At 42.4% G+C, this 20,460-nt stretch overlaps 1 protein-coding gene across 1 annotated transcript in view; it reads right to left on the reverse strand.

Annotated features, from left to right (window-relative positions):
- ABCD1 (ATP binding cassette subfamily D member 1) overlaps window positions 1–20,460 on the reverse strand; it is a 106,461-nt gene that overhangs the window by 73,941 nt on the left and 12,060 nt on the right. Inside the window, exon 2 of the mRNA XM_033920973.1 lies at window positions 11,779–11,959. Within this exon, the coding sequence (XP_033776864.1) occupies window positions 11,779–11,959 (181 nt within the window). The remainder of the gene's footprint in view (window positions 1–11,778; window positions 11,960–20,460) is intronic.

Here is a 20,460-nt window from a genome sequence, read left to right on the forward strand (position 1 = left end):
GGAGGCTCAGGGGAGATATGATAGAGACCTTCAAGATCATGAGGGGCATAGAGAGGGTGGATAGGGACAGATTCTTCAGACTGAAGGGGACAGCAAATACAAGGGGGCATTCTGAGAAACTGAAGGGAGATAGGTTCAGAACAAATGCAAGGAAGTTCTTTTTCACCCAGAGGGTCGTGGACACTTGGAATGCGCTACCGGAGGAAGTGATCAGGCAGGGTACGGTCCAAGGATTCAAACAGGGATTGGACGGATTCCTGAGGGATAAAGGGATCATGGGATACTGAGGGAGGAGCTGGGATGTAACAAAAGTATAGAAAGTTTGTCAGGTAATGAGTATAAACCAACCAGGTCGTGCATGTGCAGGACCGGAGGGCTGGGACTTCGATGGGAAGGCAGGACCAAATTGGGAGGCCAAGGTGGCAGGGGAGCCCCTTCAGATGATTAAGACAGGTCGTGATCTGTTTGGGCCGCCGCGGGAGCGGACTGCTGGGCAGGATGGACCTATGGTCTGACCCGGCAGAGGCACTGCTTATGTTCTTATGTTCTTAAGAGCATCCAGACGATGCTGAGGAAGGAATGCTCTGAGTTGAATAGTGTCCAGAATAGCTCCGATGAACTGCAGATTCTGAGAGGGCTGAAGGTGGGATTTGGGAAAGTTGATTTCAAATCCCAAGCTTTGTAGGAACCATGTAGTCCATTGGGTCACTACAATAACCCCATGAGATGTTGAATCTTTAATGAGCCAGTCGTCCAGGTTGGGGATCACCTGAAGACTATGATTCCGCAGAGCTGCTGCAACCACCACTAGGTACTTGGTGGACACTCTTGGAGATGATGCCAGGCCGAAGGGTAGCACTCTGTACTGAAAATGCAGATTTCCCACCCGAAATCTGTCCAATAATATTGATTTGGTGGAAAGTCCAGAAGAAAAAAAATTGGAGTCAGGAGAAAATAATTGCAATCAAGAAATAGTCTATGGTGGTGCCTAACCCAGGTATTTAAAGGTTGTTTCATAAGAACATTAAGTTCTGGGAGCAACTGTCATAATCTGTCCAGAGGTAGCCAATGAAGGGCCCATGAAGGAATACGTGGTAATAAATGTTGCTCAATATGAAGCCATGGCTTCAAAGAGCCCCCCACCCATTCAGCAATAATTTGTAATTGGGCAGGCTGATGATATAAAGCAAAGTGAGGGACCCCCAATTCCATCCAGCTGCTTAGTCTGCTCGACTCACCCTGGGAAGCTTCTTCTTCCTAATATATAGAAATACTGTACCTGAGGAAGTGACGTCATCGTCTAAGATGGACGTTTGACTTTTCAGCTCCGCATGCCCTTCGATTTAATTTGCTTCAGCCTCCCTTCCCCGCTTGGTTTTTGGTTTATTTGTGCCAGGGTTTTGGACTGGGGAGTGTTGTGCTCGAGATTTTTTTGGTGAAAGATGACTCAGTTAACCAGGAAAACGCTGCGCGATTATGCGTTTGGTCCGGCGGGGCCTGTGATGGAGTCGGCTGTGTCGCACCCTGCCCGAGAGTCTGAGCAGTTGCCGGTTCCACGTTCTGTGGTTGCTGCTGTGGAGTCAGAGGGGGACCCACTCATGGAGGTGAGGGCGATGTTTGTGGAGCTGCGTCAGGAGATGAAAGATTTGCGTGGAGATTTCTCTACATTGGCAGGGGAGCTCCGTGGTGAGATCGCGGAACTTGGTTCGAGAGTGAGTGAATTGGAGACTTTGGTAGATGACCATCATACTACATTGGAGAAGCTGGATACGCGATCCTCGGCTTTGTACTCTCAGCAAGTTTTGATATCTGATAAATTGGAAGATCTTGAGAATAGGAGTCGTCGTGCCAATTTAAGAATTTGTGGGCTTCTGGAAGTGCCTGAATATAAGGATTGTGAATTGGTGGTGCAGAAGATCGTGGGCACGTTATTTGATGGATCACCGGGTGAGGGGCCTATGCTACCAGTGGCGATAGAGCGGGCTCATAGAGCTTTGGCAGTGCCGAGAGGGAATAAGCCTAGAGATATTATTGCCTGCTTTAAGGATTTTAAAGTGAAGGAGATGATTTATCATAAAGCAAGAGGTATGGAGGATTTTCAGTGGGATACCTTTGCTCTGGAAATTTATCAAGACCTTTCGGCAGTGACTCTACGTCGCAGAGCGGAATTGAAACCTTTATTGCGCTTACTTAATGAGAAAAACATTCGCTACAGGTGGCGCTATCCATTTGCCTTACTTTTTACAGGAGATTGATTTTTATTTGCGGAGTTTGCCTCTACCTGCTCTTTCTTTGGAGGAGTCTTTGTTTTTGTCTCGTCCAATAACGGCTGTGGAGATTGAGGAAGTTATTGGGGCGCTTCCCTTGCGTACCTCTCCGGGTTTGGTTGGGTTTACAAATCAGTTTTATAAAGTGTTTCAGAAGATTTTGATTCCTGTTTTGGTTCGGGTGTTTAATACTTTTGATGAGCATCATCCGTTACCGAGATCTTGGCGGTTGGCGGCAGTGACGTTGATACATAACCGGGGACAGATCCAGAGAGTTGTGCGGCGTATCGCCCGATTTCGTTACTTAATACCAATTATAAAATTTTCACTAAAATATTAGCGGTGAGATTACAAACTTATATGCCTAAACTGGTGCATTGTGATCAAGCGGGTTTTATTATGCAGCGTCAAACGTTTGATAATATTAAGTTGGCTTTGCATTTGATGTGGCATGCTCATTCTGTGGGGGACCCGGTGGTTGTCTTATCACTTGATGCAGAGAAGGCGTTTGATCGGGTGGGTTGGCTTTTTCTTTTTAAGGTGTTTGAGTATATGGGTTTTGGTCAGCAGTATTTGCAGTGGCTTCGCCTTCTTTATGATCATCCCCTCTCTTGTTTGAAAATTAATGGAGTGCTTCAACTGGCGATAGAGTTAGAGAGGGGGATTAGACAGGGCTGTGTGTTGTCGCCTTTATTGTTTGCACTCTCCAGGGAGCCGTTGGCTTGTCGGGTACGATTACATCCTGATATTGAGGGTATTGCAGTGGGTTCCCATGTTTATAAAATTTTGTTGTATGCTGATGACATTTTACTTTTATTATGACATCCGGAGAGTTCTTTGCCAGCGGTTTTAGGAGTTTGGATAACTTTGGTCAACTCTCTGGCTTTAAAGTAAATATGGCAAAATCTGAGTTATTAAATGTCACTTTATCTGATTCTCAAGTGCGTGGTTTGCAATCTCGGTTTGAGTTTGCTTGGGTGCCTCATTTTATTCGGTATTTGGGAGTCAATTTGATGGCGGATTATTGTCAGTTACATGTAGCGAATTATCCTGCTCGATTACATCAGCTTTTTGAAGATTTGGAGAGATGGGAGGGTATTTCTTTGAGTTGGATGGGACGTATTTCTGCTCTCAAAATGATGCTTTTGCCCAAATTATTATATCTTTTTTTGGCCTTGCCTATTTTGATTCCTAAGGATTTTTTAGAAGGTTATCCCGAAAAGTTTTTGCTTTTATTTGGTGAAAAAGGCCACCGCGGGTGTGCCGTAGTGTATTATATTGAGCCAAATTGCAGGGGGGTATGGGAGTCCCTAATTTTAAGTTGTATTATCATGCGGCGTTGTTACAAGAGATTCTCATTTAGGTGTCTTTTGATGTTAAACCCTGGGTACGGGTTGAGCAATATTTTTTGCCTCGGATTTCAATGTTATGGAAATTACCCTGGGTGCCGTTGGAGCGTTTGCGATCTGCGCTTCGGACTCCTAATCCCTTTTTGCGTACGATTGTTACTCTTTGGTATAAACTTAGGAAGAAGATGTTTCCGGAGCGGTGTTTTTTTGCTCAGATGGCTCTGTCGGTTTTGCCAGGTTTTTCAGCATTGCGAGAAGGGGTGATCATGAAGCGTTGGGTTCGTTTGGGTTTACAGTTTTTGGGACAGATTTGGGATGATATGCAATTTGTTGCTTTTGAAGAGTTGCAAACTGAGTATGATTTGGAGGCGAGAGACTCTTTTTTATATACTAGATTACGATCTTTTCTTTTGAAAGAAGCTTTTTGGGAGATTCCATTGGGTGCTACACGGCTGGAGTTGGCTTTTCAAGGTGGTTCGGGTCCTGGGTGGGTTTCGAGAGTTTATCAGGCTTTATTATATAGAGAGGATCCTTGGGATCCTTATCGTGTGGAGTGGGAGCGAGTGCTTCTTCAGGGTAGGGGGGTCCCTTAATTGGGAGGTGGTATATAAGAGTCTTTTTACTCCGACTCTATCTACTAATTATGTAGAGAATGGGTATAGGATTTATTATATGTGGTATTTGACTCCGGTTCGGTTATTTCGGATATTGGGCTTGTTGGAGAAATTGTGGGGAGCGAGGGGATTTTTGGCATATTTGGTGGGGTTGTCCCTTGGTTAAAGATTTTTGGCATTTAGTGGGTAGTTTATTAGTGTGCATTTTGCAGAAGCATTGTGTGGTGTGTATTGAATGTTGTTTATTGAATGTGGGAGTGCCTGGTTTCTTGAATTATGAGCGGAAATTTGCAGCCTGTGTGTTTACGATTGCTCGTTTGGCGTTAGCTTCCTTTTGGAGATCTCCGAATATGCCTGAGATGGGTGATTTATGTCGTCGGTTGGATTACCTTCAGCTGATGTCTAAATTAACAGCTTTATGACACAATACCCTTAATATTTATTCTAAGATTTGGGATCCTTATTTACGTTGGAGAGCACAGTAATTTCTGTTCGTTGTTTTGCTATTGCTAACCCTTTATTTTTTTGTAATTGCTGGGAGGGAAGGGTGGGTTGGGATAGTTGGGGGGATATAACTTTGGAAAAATGATGTGTGTTTTTATTGTATGCTGTTTTTTGTTGGCAATAAAGTTTATTTAAAAAAAAAAAAAGAAATACTGTACCTTCTTGTTTAACTAAAAGAAAAATCACTTAGGAATCATAATCGGTAACACCATAAACAAACAGTAGTTTTGGCAAAATTACCATTTTCACTGTATTGATACAGCCCAACCATGAAGTACTTAAGCCCTCCCATCTATCTAAATCAGAAAATAATTCTCAAAGTTTAGCATGAAAATTATGTTTGCATAGATCAGAAAGGAAGTTAGGAAGTGAGTAAATTTATCAGCCCAAGAAAACAGAAACTGTGAGCAAAGATGTGCTTCCACTGAAGGTAGAGTGATATTTAGAATTTCAGATCTGTTCATGTTTACCTTATGTTTAAACAGGTTTTATTGGTTTTTCATAAGATGAAATTACAAAACCAGAATAGCAACTACTTACAGCATTAAAGCTCTGCTAAAGTGCCCCCACCGCCCCAGAATAACAAAGTAAATTAAAACATCAGTGCTTAACAGAAATGCAGGATTAACAGGAACATAAATAAATAAATCCCATCCCAATGCTACGACAGATATCCCCTGACAATCCGTTCATGTTTACCTTAAAGTCAGATATCAAACCATAGTTATTAAGAATATCCATCAGAGCATGTACTGAACCTGTAGGGTTACTGTACCTGTAAGGTGACTAGTGGAATCCCTCAGGGTTCGGTGCTGGGGCCAATCCTGTTCAATATGTATGTAAGTGACATTGCTGAAGGGTTAGAAGGAAAAGTGTGCCTTTTTGCAGATGATACCAAGATTTGTAACAGAGTAGACACCGAAGAGGAGTGGAAAATATGAAAAAGGATCTGCAAAAGTTAGAGGAATGGTCTAATGCCTGGCAACTAAAATTCAATGCAAAGAAATGCAGAGTAATGCATTTGGGGATTAATAATAGGAAGGAACCGTATATGCTGGGAGGAGAGAAGCTGATATGCACGGACTGGGAGAGGGACCTTGGGGTGATAGTGTCCAAAGATCTAAAGGCGAAAAAACAGTGTGACAAGGCAGTGGCTGCTGCCAGAAGGATTCTGGGCTGTATAAAGAGAGGCGTAGTCAGTAGAAGGAAGAAGGTGTTGATGCCCCTGTACAGGTCATTGGTGAGGCCCCACTTGGAGTATTGTGTTCAGTTTTGGAGACCGTATCTGGCAAAAGACGTAATAAGACTTGAGGCGGTCCAGAGGAGGGCGACGAAAATGATAGGAGGCTTGCGCCAGAAGACGTATGAGGAGAGACTGGAAGCCCTGAATATGTATACCCTAGAGGAAAGGAGAGACAGGGGAGATATGATTCAGACGTTCAAATACTTAAAGGGTATTAACGTAGAACAAAATATTTTCCAGAGAAAGGAAAATGGTAAAACCAGAGGACATAATTTGAGTTCAAATTCAAGTTCAAGTTCAATTTTATTTGATGAATCGCCTATAACACTTTCTAAGCGATGTACAGTTTAAAATATCATATAAGATAACAAACGCTATTAAAAAACAGAAATTATTAACAATTTGTTAAAAAAACAAACAAAAAAATATTTATAACATACAGTGTTAGAACTTTAGGGGTTACATCACTAACTAGGTACATTTGGGAAAAAGGGGCACAGTTACAATTTTCTCAATCTAAGAAGGAAGAAACATAAAAGGTAAAAAACACATAGGTGAGGGGCAAAGAATATATTTAGAAGATTAAAAGTTTGAACATGAAAAAAATTATTTTTTAAACAGAGTTTTAAATCATTAAATAATAAAAGCATCTTTAAATAAAAAGGTTTTTCAAGATTTTTTAAAGGAATTAAGGTCTTTTTCTTTTCTTATATAGAGGGGCAGGGCATTCCAAGTTTGAGGTGCTAAAACAGAAAACATTTCGTTTCTTCTTGTGCCTACTATTTTTAGAGAAGGGACTGATAATAGATCTTGAGATGAGGACCGAAGGGATCGAGAAGACTGATAAGGAATAATCATTTTGGATATAAATTGTGGTTCATTAGATGCCATAGTCTTAAAGATTAGTAGTGCTATTTTAAAAGTGATTCGGTGGTTAATGGGCAGCCAATGGGATTTGATCAGTAATGGGGTTACATGGTCATATTTTTTTGCTTTGTGGATTAATTTTATTGCGGTGTTTTGGATAATTTGAAGCCTCTTTTTTTTCTTTTTGTGGTATATTGAAGAGTAGAGAGTTGCAATAATCTAGTTTTGATATTATCATAGAATGAGTAAGTATATTAATGGATTTGGGCTCTAAAAAAGAGGAAATAGAACGAATAAGACGGAGTTGAGGGGTGGTAGATTCAGGGGCAATGTTAGGAAATTCTACTTTACGGAGAGGGTGGTGGATGCCTGGAATGCGCTCCCGAGAGAGGTGGTGGAGAGTAAAACTGTGACTGAGTTCAAAGAAGCGTGGGATGAACACAGAAGATTTAGAATCAGAAAATAATATTAAAGATTGAACTAGGCCAGTTACTGGGCAGACTTGTACGGTCTGTGTCTGTGCATGGCCGTTTGGAGGAGGATGGGCAGGGGAGGGCTTCAATGGCTGGGAGGGTGTAGATGGGCTGGAGTAAGTCTTAACAGAGATTTCGGCAGTTGGAACCCAAGCACAGTACCGGGTAAAGCTTTGGATTCTCGCCCAGAAATAGCTAAGAAGAAAAAAAAAAAAAAAAATTTAAATTGAATCAGGTTGGGCAGACTGGATGGACCATTCGGGTCTTTATCTGCCGTCATCTACTATGTTACTATGTTACTACTGAGTGTCAAGATGTCATTTGCAAATAGTAATAGATAGTGGTCAGTAGAGCCCAGAGAAATCCCTGTTATCTCCAAAGAAGATTGAACCAAGACTGCTAAAGGCTCCACCATCAGTGCAAAAAGGAAAAGGTGAAAGAGCACAGACCTGGCTGGTCTCTCTAAAAAGTTCAAATGGTTCTGTATACTGACCACTGATTTTTAGGACAGTCTATATAAAGCCTGAATCCAATGTAGAAATGGCCTTGAGATGCCAATATGTTGTAAAACTGCTTTCATAAAGAGCCAAGAGACCCAATCGAAGACCTTCTCTGCATCTAAGGACAGGAAAACCACTGGAATCTGAAGGGCACGAGCAGCCTATATAAGATGTAATGCTCTATGAAAACTGGCCTGAATGCACTAAGCAAAATTGCTAATACCGACTGGATCGCTATTGGCTGATTCTCTGGCCAATTGCAGAAGAGTGACTGATGTACCAAAAAGACTGCATGCAAATGATTTGTGTGGGGGTGGAGTCTCTCTCTTCCGACTGATTGGTGTAAGAGAGACTCTCATACATGCGCAAAGCTGGCAAAGGGAAGCCCGAGCAGCTGAGAAGTAGAGGAACCCCGAAAGCAGCCTCCTGCCACACAGCTGTTCAGGGCAGGAAAACTTTTTTTTCTTTTTAATGGACAGATGTTGTGCATGTGTTACACACGCGCAATATCTGCCCCATTAAAAAAAGCCCTCTCCGCTATGCAACTACGAATGTAGCCCCAGTGGCGTACCAAGGGGGAGACTGGGGGGGGGGGGTGGTCCGGAAAATTCCTGGGCTGCGACGGCACTCAGCGGCATCGGCACCCCCCCTGCCCCGCGACAGCACTCAAGTTCGGCCTCCTTCTCCAGGCATCAGCAGAACTTCAGATCGACAACAGGTGCTCAGTCAAAAGCTTCCCCTGACTCAGTTTCCTGTTTCCGCCCAGGCAGTTTAGTCAGGGGAAGCTTTTGACTGAGCACCTGTTGCCGATCTGAAGTTCTGCTGATGCCGGGAGGAGGAGGCAGAACTTGAGTGCTGTCGCGGGGCAGGGGGTGCGCCGATGCCGCTGAGTGCCATTGCGGAGGGGGAGGGGCGCCGATGCTGCTCAGTGCCGTCACGGGGGGGGGGGGGGGCCTTGCCAATCTTGTTGCCAAAATCGGAAAGATGAGGGAGAAAGATGGGCCTGTGGTGGATGGAGAGATTGAGAGATGGGGGCAGATAATGGAAGTGGAGATAAGGGGGAGAGAGAAGAGGGTAGATGATGGAAGTGGGGGAAAGAGAGAGAAGAGGGCAGATGATGGAAGTGGGGGGAAAGAGAGAGAAGGGGCAGATGATGGAAGTGGGGAGAAAAGAGAGAGAAGGGGCAGATGATGGAAGTGGAGAGAAGGGAGAGAGAAGAGGGCAGAGGATGGAAGGAGGGGATAAATAAAAGGAGGGCACATGATGGGGGAAAAGGATCAAGTTAGGGAAATACTGGAGGAGGTGAGGAAAAGAGGTGGCGAGCTGTAGGTAGACAGTAAAAAAAGAAATTGATGAGAGGGTAGTAAGAACGTAATGTAGATGAATGTAGATGGATGCAAAAAATAAATTGAAAAGGAAAATGAGGGAAGAAAGGGATTGCAGAAGAGAGGTGTGGGAGAGGGAAGGAGAGAGATGCCAGACCAATGGGGTGAAAGGAGAGATGGAAGGGGGAGGCATACAGTTTCTGGAAGGGGCATAGAAGGAAAGAAGATGCCATATAGGGGCAGAGAGACGGCAGACAGTGGATGGAAGGAAGAGAGTAACAAGAAGATGAGGAAAGCAGAAACCAGAGAAGACAAAGGTAGAACAAAAATTTTCTATTTATTTGTTGCTTTAGGAGACATGCGTCACTGTTTCTGTGGTGTTGCATTGCATGCAGAGTCCAGCTTCTTGCTGGTTCAATTTAACCTTTGCCTATGTATTTCTATTTTATCCCCCCTTTTACAAAACTGTGGAGTGTTTTTTAGCGCCAGCCGTGGTGGTAGCAGCTCTGATGCTCAGAATTCTATGAGCGTTAGAGCTGTTACCACCGTGGCTAAAATCCACACTACAGTTTTGTAAAAGAGGGAGGGGTTAGTTTGTGATGACATATTCCATACTAGGCAAAGGTATTTTCTGTTTGTTCGAAAGACATGGTTTTCTGTTAGGATTGACGGTGTAGGATTGATCTGTACTAGTCTGGCTTGTTTAGTTTTACAATGGGTGTATTGATGTTGTACTGCTCACTGCATATGTAAGATGCTGCCTTTTCCTAGGTACTCATGTGTGACGTGTGGCTTGTTACTAAAAATCATGTTTTTCGTACAGATGGGGGGGTGCCAAAAAATGATGGGCCCCGGGTGTCACATATGCTAAGTACGCCACTGTGTAGCCTTGCTCTGTCAGCGAACACCCACAACCGCGCTCCCCGGAGACACCCGAAGGCAGACACTGGACTTAAGAATAAAAGGCAGATTCACAAAATACCCGAGAAATGAAACCATGGGCATTTGATATACATGCCTCCAATAAGAACTAGATTAACCTGCAAAAAACAGAGCAAACTGGTAAGCAAGGTACTTAATTGATGGCTAAAGTAGGATGAGAGACTCAGGCAGGAGCCATAACATCTTCAATATGGCAGTAGTTATAGCTGGTGAAGCTACTACTGATGTATTACAAACTCCCTTGTGCTGTTTTTTTAAGTGTGGGAAAGGAGAGTTGCACTTTACTACTCCAAGAGGGTGGGGAAGGGACCGGGGGGGTTCCAGGTGTAGCCCCTAAAGCTGGCACCACTCAGCCAGAACACTTCTCAGTTCAGCTGAGCAAGACCTAGACAAGAGTCAGCAAGCAGAAACCAGGAGCTGTAAGAAACACATCCATCAGCCTGCTGGAGATAAGAGTATACTGTTTGGCCAGGAGGCTGTGCATCCAAGAAGGCTAAGGGCAACTCAGTTCTCTCTATCTCCACCTGCGGGTAGATGGATGCAATCCCACTAGTCTCTGGATTCATCTGCTGCTGACGCTAAGGAATTTAGGATTTTTGAAGTGGGGGAACAAGGTTACAACAAGTTATAACCACAAAAACATCAAATTCCGACAGACCCCCACCCCCCAACTGCCCTGTGGGCAGTGACAGCCCTACTCACAGACCAGACGCTGGAAAGGTTTTCTGCAGCCTGCCACAGCTCCTTTCAGGGTAGCAGGGAATAGGAGAGGACCTTTTCTACCAGGAAAGCTGCCTATACTCCTCAGCTGTCAGTTGGACCACAGACAGACTGAGCTTCAACCCCTAGGACCACAATCCAAATGCTGCGAAGAGGGGGGAAGTGCAGCCCAAACAGTATGTGCTCCGAAGAAATGCAATTGGTGCTCGTACAGCCTGTGCTAGCACTCCTGTTCAAGTCAAGGAGTGAGCAAACAGAAGGGGAAAATCCTGAGTCCACAGTTCAAGCAGGCTGACTGAGTAGGCCCCTGCAGGATCTACCTGTCAGTTGCAACCCAAAGTCTGCTCCTCTCACGCAGGCTAGGCAGTCACTGGAGCTGAAAAGGAACACAAAATCCCACAAAAAACCTGCAAAAAAATACTTGAAAAACAAAAAAGACGACCGAGCAGATCAAAGTTGCTCCTACAGGCTCGCTTGCACAAGAAATAACTGACTGGGGAAATAAGAGAGCAGGGAGGAGGAGGTGCTAAAAACAGTGATCAATATCTTATGCAATGGACTCGCAAGAGTGGGAGCAAGACCCTTGGTTCAGCATACTATCCCTATTGCACTGGAAGGAAAGTTTAGTTCTTCAACAAATTTGACAACATTCAGAAAGGGAGGATCATTCAGTGATTCTGTTAAATCAGAACTGCCACGTGAGTTGGCCTCTTAAAAGGAAATAATTTTCCCAGTCCTGGGTTTTGATCTTTTGCCTCAGTGCAGCTTCCTCTAATCTAAATCACTACTACAAGGACTAGAATGAACCAAGAGAGGAGGAGTTAAAGCTAGGACTGACCCACAATTCAGGTTGCTTGGCATCTCTTCTAAAACTGTTCAAAGGAAAACAAACAAAACAAAAAAAAATTTCCTCAGGTGTAAAACAGTTAAAAAAGAAAAAAAAGTGCTAGAATGAATGTCAGGTGTGTTCTCACCACTCCCAGAGTAGCCGGGGGCTGTGATAATGGGCATAGCCACCATGACCAGGCCAGAGGCACTCCACATATACTTCATCAGGAACTGTTCCAGCATGACATACCACAGTCGCTCCAGTAAGATTAGGTTGATCTGGGATGCTAAGTCTTGGTAACACTGCTGGAGCAGAGACAGCTCCACCTGTTAGAATAGACGAGCAGAAGAGGAGCACCATTACAGAGACAGCAGCTGCAGGCAAATACAACATATCTCAAATTGAAAAGGACCCTCCTAAAGGAAGAATACACTTTCTGAGATGCCTCATGATTAAGGTGACCATTTATTTTTTTCATCAAAACGGGACATCTATTAATATTCAGTCATGTCCCCAATCCCGCCCTAGCCCCACCCCAATTTCTTCCATTCATTTTTCATGTACACATAATATCTTATTAATTCATAATGGTAACCATAAAATTTTTTTTAAAAACCCACAAAGCACACTATACGCAGAGAAAATGTTAATTATCATTTATATTTGGGGAGGATTCAAAGATGTCAAGGCAGATGACTTTAAAATATGCAATGTCACCTCAGTAACTATAGAAAAATAGACAAGTATAGTGCAAAATATAGACAGCAGATATAAATTCTCAAAACTGACACATTTTGATCACTAAATTGAAAATAAAATCATTTTTCCTATCTTTGTTGTCTGGTGATTTCATGAGTCTCTGGTGGCGTTTCCTTCAGACTGTGCATCCTTTCTTTCATTTCTTTCTTTATACACTCAGGCCCAACAATTGTCCCTTTCTATTCCCTCCCTCCCTCCTTCCTTCCTATGTCCTTAGTGCCCCCAGTGCTCCTTCTCATGTCCTCAGTGCCTTCTTCCCAAGTCCTTAGTATTCTCAGTTTTCAGGGACAGCAGCCGCCTAGGGCAGCAGCAGTCAATGCAGAATAGCCCCACTTAGTCAAGGAGCCCTTAAGCAGTATCAATGCCATCTCTAAGGGTACTTGAGCAACAAGGGCTGATGTGTGATGGCTTTTCAGCACCTCCTGATAACTTGGTTCCTATGATCAGCATGCCCTTACATTTTATAGGCAGAACCTGTTGGATTAAGCAGCGTGGCCTGCAGTTTCTGGGTGGGGCTCACACGTTTTCTCTCCACCTCTGTGCCCCATTCCCCCAGCCACAGTATGAAAAAAATAATAACAGCTGACAGGGCTCCCCAGGCCCAATCAGCTAACAACATCCACCTTACAAGCCCACACTCTTCTGAACAATGTGGAAGTCAGTTGGATTTCCAGTGTCAGCTGCTTCCTATGTCGCCCTTACTGCCTATGTCCCCCTCACTGCCTTCCAGTCTTTGTCTCACCCCTCCCCCTTTCCTGAAGCCTTCCTTCCTGCCTACCTCCCTGCCAAAGCCTGTCTGCCTACCTCCCTCCCTCCCTGCCATGCCAAAGCCTGCCTCCTTCAGCGCCGATTCAAATCCTGGTCCACCACAGCCACTGCTTATGGCGTCCAGAAGCCTTCTTCCCAACGTCAATTCTGACGTCGGAGAGGAAGTTCCAGGCCAATCAATCGCTGCCTGGCTGGCCCAGAACTTCCCCTCCAACATCAGAATTGATGTCAGGAAGAAGGCTTCTGGGCTGCAAGAAGCAGCGGCTGCAGTGGACCGGAGTTTGATCGGCGCTGTAGGGAGCGAAGGAGGGAACATAAGAACATAAGAATTGCCGCTGCTGGGTCAGGCCAGTGGTCCATCGTGCCCAGCAGTCCGTTCATGCGGCGGCCCTCTGGTCAAAGACCAGCACCCTACCTGCTTACGTTCCGGTTCAGCAGGAACTTGTCTAACTTTGTCTTAAATCCCTGGAGGGTGTTTTCCCATATGACAGACTCCAGAAGAGCGTTCCAGTTTTCTACCACTCTCTGGGTGAAGAAGAACTTCCTTATGTTCGTATGGAATCTATCCCCTTTCAATTTTAGAGAGTGCCCTTTCGTTCTCTCTACCTTGGAGAGGGTGAACAACCTGTCCTTATCTACTAAGTCTATTCCATTCAATACACTGAATGTTTCGATCATGTCCCCTCTCAATCTCCTCTGCTCAAGGAGAAGAGTCCCAGTTTCTCTAATCTTTCACTGTACGGCAACTCCTCCAGCCCCTAAACCATCTTAGTTGCTATTCTCTGGACCCTTCCGAGTAGTACCGTGTCCTTCATGTATGGTGACCAGTGCTGGAAGCAGTACTCCAGGTGAGGGCGCACCATGGCCTGGTACAGCGACATGATAACCTTCTCCAATCTGTTCATGATCCCCTTCTTTATCATTCCTAGCATTCTGTTCGCCTTTTTCGCCGACGCAGCACATTGCATGGCGGCTCATCAACTTCTCAATCAGAACTCCCAAGTCTCTTTCCTGTACCTCTCCAAGTACCGCCCCAGAGGCAGGCTTTAGTGTGGCAAGGAAGGAGGGGAAGCAATCGCTGGTCCGTTGAACCTGCGCACAGCTTCGGGAAGCTATCCCTGAAAACGGGACATTTTGGCGTCCCGAAGCGGTGGGTCAGGACAATGGGATGGTCCCTTTGAAACGGGACGTATGGTCACCTTACTCATGATGTACTGAGAAATTATGCAGATCCTTTATCACTGAGATCATTCATATCCTGTTTGTTTTTCCTGACAAGGGAAAGGGACTGGGACTTGTATACCGTCTTTCTGTAGTTTTACAACCATGTTCAAAGAAGTTTATATACACGTACTTCAAGCATTTTCCCTATCTGTCCCAGTGAGCTCACAATTTGGGACAGTGGAAGATTAAGTGACTTGCCCAGGATCACAAGGAGCAGCACGGGGTTTGAACCCACAATTTCAGGGTGCTGAGGCTGTAGCTGTAACCACTAAGCCACACTCTCCTCTCCAGAGACTGATGGACCCTCGCTGTCTAGATTGCATTTTCTAACCTACAACTAAACTTGGCAAGGTTTATTAGACCTAGGAGCTATCCAAGAGGCTTCATATTTAGAAAAACATGCTCCTTGTATGATTAACACTGCTTTAAAAAAATGGCAGTAGGAGCTGTGATAGATCAGAGAACATTTAAACTAAACTAAACTTTAAGTTTGTATACCGCATCATCTCCATAAAGATAGAGCTCGGAACGGTTTACAGGTAATTCAATAAATGAGGGAAGGACATAATAAGAAATTAGAGGTTATAAAGAGGATAGTTAGCTTTACATTTTAAATAGATAGCTTTACGTTTTGGAGAAAAGCCAGGTTTTCAGATGCTTTCAGAATAATTGGAATGAGCCTAGGTTCCTCAGCGGGGCAGGGAGGTTATTCCAAAGCTCAGTGAATTTGAAGAAAAGGGATTTCCCTAATTTACCTGCATACATGACGCCTTTTAACATTTACATGAAAAATAATTTCATTAGGCATGCACAATGTTGCAGAAATCAAAGTTTAAGGTTTTTGGACCTGTCTTATATACTATTCAGTCTCTGCATATTTGTATGCAAGTGTTTTCCTTCCAATTGTCAATTTCAGTACAGGTGAGAGAATGGGGAAAAAAAGAGGTGAAAGCATGGCTTATGGAATTCCTTCTCACCTTCTTGCATGAGTGCTCAAATGTCTCTATTTGTACTGTCTGGGATGGGGGTGTTTTGAATATGATGGTACCCAACAAATCTATTGGTTTGGAAATAATAATAAACCAAGGGCTCCTTTTATAAAAGTGCATTAGGGCCTTAATGCGCGGAATAGCGCATGCTAAAATGCTGCGCACGCTAGCCGCTACCGCCTCCTCTAATCCGGTGCATGCACTAAAAACGCTAGCACACCTCTGTAAAAGGTGCCCCAAGTGTGATTAAAAAAAAACCATTTGGCGTCAACATCAATAGATTTCAATAGGAAGGATGTTATAATTTAACGAAGGTCCCTTTTTTATTTTTACAACCTATATAAGCTTCTGGTCCTGGTTTATTTTTACTTTTATTTTAATACATATTCTTACATTTTGGTTTTAATTATGATTCTGTTCTGTTATTATTTTATAGTTTGACTAAACCTCTGATGCAGCCCTTGTGTGGGCAAACACAACCTGTGTCAGGTTTTTCTATGTGCACTGTGTCTTCATTACAATAAACTGATTTTGGTTATTTTACTTCACTTCAGCTGTTCCAACTATCATTTTACAATTTAACTACAGGATCTCACTGTCTCAAGGCAACAAGTATCGCTGTGCTTTTACACCACCAGGTGGCAATATCTATAGCAACCACAAAAACTACAAGATTTAACCACTAGGTGTCACTGTATATAGCAACTATTAAGAAAGCTACACATTTCAGTCACAAGATTTCAAAGTAGATTTTACAAGAAAATGAAATCCACATTTGACTTGTTAATCCTTCTTGGAATTATTCCCAACTCTGCTGTGCATGTACCTACAGTATAATAATAATAATTTATTTTTGTATACCGCTATACCAAAGGTTCAAAGTGGTTCACAACAAAGGAAAAAAATATATACAGTCAGTATAGATAAAATATGTATTAAAACGATCAATTAAAATTGGAATACATCAATTAAAAAGCAAGGATAAGTTAAACAGTTCCCCAACTAAGATGTAAACATGTCAAACAGGTGTGTCTAACGATTTTCTAAAATCAGAATAAAGTAGCAGCCTCTACTATTGGTTTTCCAAGCCATGTATTCAATTTAGCAGCCTGGAATGAGAAAATTCTATCAAAAAACTTCTTATATTGACATGATTTTATAGAAGGATAATTAAATAAATTTATTCTACATGTACTCTTATTAGAATAGTTAAAAGAAAAATGAGAAGCAAGATAATCTTGTGACTGTGTCTCTTCGTCTTGAGATGTGTGTTCACCAACACTGGGAGCAACCTTTCTCCTAGAACAGCTCAATTAAAAGCTGGCAGTTTTACAAATATCCAAAGTACTGTCCCTCAGCACCTTCACAGGATAAGGATCCCTTTGAGTACCAGCCATGAATCACACAAGAGAGGTACTCTGATTAGTCTTAGTGTCTTCTCTTTAACCTTAAAACAAGAACCACTTACTATTCCTAGTGATTTTATGAGTTGGCTTATCAGAAATTAGGAAAGAGAACAGGCAGTTCTCTTGGGTCTGTTATCTCATAATAATAATAAAAGTTTATATATCAAAGGACCATAAAGTTCTATGTGGTTTACAATAGTTAAAAATCCTACAAATTAAGTAAAAACTTACAAAGAGATCAGATGCTATATACAGATTGAATGCCATCACAAAGGGATGGGCAGTGATGAGACTGCCAAAAACCATCTTCCTAAGAAAGCTGAAAAGGTTATATATAATCAGGCCAAATCCTCTTCAGAAACCCCCGACATCTAGTACTGGATGGATAAAGAACAAACTTAAAAATTAGTTCTCAGGGCAGGGACTTAAATCAATGTGAAACTCCTGGTGAGTTGAACCAGAAATAGGAACATGATGGTGTAGAGGAGGAGGTTATATCAGGGCAACAAGACAAAAGTCATAGGAGGAGATTACATCAGGGAAACAGGACAAAAGTCACAGACTTATCAAGAAGAGTAAAACTAAAGTCAAGCCCCCCTATATCAGAGTAAGAGGGGCAGGGCGATACTTATGCCAGCAACACTCTTATGCTACAATGGGGAAAGTAAAGAAGTTTAAAAAACCAAAGTGTTTCCCACTAAGGTCTATAAACCAATCAATCCAGTAAGAAAAACATATAATATCAGATCTTAAACTAAAGTCTTGTGTCTTGGAAAAAGGGGATGTTATATCTCTCTCAACATAATAGGTCCAGTGGGAGGGCCGTTTTCAAGCTCAACAGTTTTTGCATTCTTTTCTTCCTATGCTAGTATAACCCCTTCTGCAGCTTGAAGGAAGATGCAGAAGAGAAACAGAAAAAAACATTATTGTATATTTAAGAGATGTAGTGCATGAGCTTCAATACCACTGTACAAAAACTTTGGTATTTTCTCTGTCCTAGTGAGTGGGCCCTATGTATAAAAAATGACAGACCGTCTATCTGGTAAAACCAAAGTAGTTTACAAAATCCATGACCCTTTACATCCTTTTTTAAATGGTCAACAAGAAGCACTGCAACCCAAGACTCCAATTTTCCTCACGATCAATACTGCTGCTAGAACTGCACACGCTCTTAAGTTTGCTACATCATGTGTGTTTATCATACCCCAAAAACCATCTTTGTGATTCCTTTATAGAATATTTAGTTAATTGCCTTAAAGGTATACAATCAATATCTTAAAAATTATGCCTTTATAACCTTAAACGAAAATGAGGTATAATGATGTTTTCATAGGACACAAAGATAGCTTTTTTTATATATTTTATACTGGTAAAACAGAATTGCATAAGTAAAATTTCATTCTGATCATTGCCCAGCCTCTGCTTGTACAAAACCATTAACAGTGCATGTACTTTTTTTTCTACTGGACCTAATGCATGCACTGACTCTACACACTCTACTGAAGTATGCATATTTTGGGGAGAAAGGGGGAAGATACATGAATGGATGCAAATTAGGATGCTGCAACAAAATAAAGTTCATGGGACATGATTTCCACAAGTCTATTTTTGTTCTATGTCTGGCCACTGTTAATTGTTTATGTTTATTGAAAGCTTTTGTACCTCTACTAATGACTGGGAATTGTTCCAAATTATAAACCTTTTGGTGAACATTTAGAAGTCACGCAATGATTTTTAATTTAATACATAAAATGCGAGTACAGAATTTATATTAATTTTCCATCTAAACCTGAATTGTGAGCAAATACACTTGGAAAGAAGTTAAAAATGCATGGAGAGGCATTTTTGATAGGACATCCAAGCCTGACTTTTGATGTTTCCGCAAGGACGTCCAAAAGTCAAGTCAGGAAAGTGATCAATTTCAAAACCGCAAGACGTTTATCTTCTTTTTTTGAAAATGACTCATCTAGATGTTCTGACCCTTAGGACATCTATCTTTTATGGCCATTTTTTTAAAATCAAAATGTCCAAAATAAGCCCATTTGGATGTGGGAAGGGGCCAGCAATTTAGTGGACTGGCCACACAGACATGTCAACACAGGAGCACCTTAGGGGGAACTGCTGTAAACTTAACATAAAGGGTGCAAGGTACATATTTCATCATAATCTGCTTATAGTGTATGGTGAGCCCTCCAAAATGCCCCCAAAACCTACTATACCCACCTGCCTTACTTCAGCCCAATCACCACTTGTTGGCACTAACAGCATGATTTCTTTCACTTAACAGGTACATGCTTTCTGCCTCTTGGCTGCAGTATCTGCTGTCAATGAAGCATCTAGGAAACCTTTCACTCTATGCCGTTATCTCTTTAAGTGGACACTCTTCTTGGTGTGCTTTGCATTCTTTGCTGAGGGTAGATCGAAGTCCCATGTCTACTTCCATCCATCCTCAGCTGTCTTCTCTCTCACTAATTCTGGGCTAAAAACCAATTTGGTTAGAGTTTATCTCACTGCTATCAGTGATTTGATTTCCGCCTGGACAGCAAACCTCTTTCTGTACATCCCCTAGCAGCCTATTTAATGAAAGGCCTACCCCCATTTGTGGAATGGATTGCCAGGTTATTTGAGATTTGTGTAAAAACCCGAGTTCTTCTTAAAAACAATTAAAAATTTATTTGTACAAGATTTTTATTACAATGGTACTGTTTTTAAGTATATTTGATGTAACATAAGGTTTGTAGGGAAGAGGTTGAAGAGGTAGAGGGGCATAATCAAAAGAAACATTTTAAGTCCAATTTGGGCCTAGGGCATTAGTCGCCCAAAGTTGGCAGCGGCATAATGACCATTCTTGAAAAGTACATCCCAAATTTTTTTTCTTCGAAAATCATCTATTTGTATGTCCAAACATTTAGTACGTCTATCTTTATACCACAATCTCGACCAAAAATTTGTCCAAGTCTGAAACATCCAGAACAAGACCTTTTGTAAGTGGAAGGAACCAGCATTGTGATGGACTGGCCAACCAGACATGGCAACAGAGCAATGGGGCACCTTACAGGGCACTGCTGTGAACTTCACAAAAAGGGTGCCACAAACATCTCTCACTACATCAGAGACAGGGGAAGCGACCGTCATTTCTGACAGAGTTTTGAGTTTTCCGATATTTGCGGTGGCATTATACAGCTTTTTAGGATCACAGTATAACATCATTCCCAGATATTTCAGCTTTCCTGGCACTATACCTATGCCTAACTGCTCATACCATTGCTCTGAAATGGAGGCACCCAACAAAGACACAGAATCTCTAACCTGGAGGGAAACGCCCAGTACAGCTAGTGTGTGAGAGAACTGTGAATTATAAAGCTGTGCTAAGAACTGTTTGCACTTTTCCTAGCTATTGCAGGAAGATAGTTTCTTTTTTTCTCCTTTACCAAAACTGCTTTGACTTACCAGTTGTTTATGAAGTTACTGAAACACAAAACATAAAGAACTGCGGAATCTGATGTTGCTGATGAGAGCAAGAAGATAATTCATAATCTAAAACAGTGAAGTACATCCATAATTTCAGTCAATGAAGAGGACCCAACACGGTCTGTAGTTTCGACCAGAAAAATCTTCTTCAGGGATCCCAGTTAGTCTCCTCAAGAACTGTGTGTGGATTTAGCAACCTACACCCTGCAA

Source organism: Geotrypetes seraphini, chromosome 1 (genome assembly GCF_902459505.1).
Source record: "Geotrypetes seraphini chromosome 1, aGeoSer1.1, whole genome shotgun sequence".
NCBI lineage: Eukaryota > Metazoa > Chordata > Amphibia > Gymnophiona > Dermophiidae > Geotrypetes > Geotrypetes seraphini.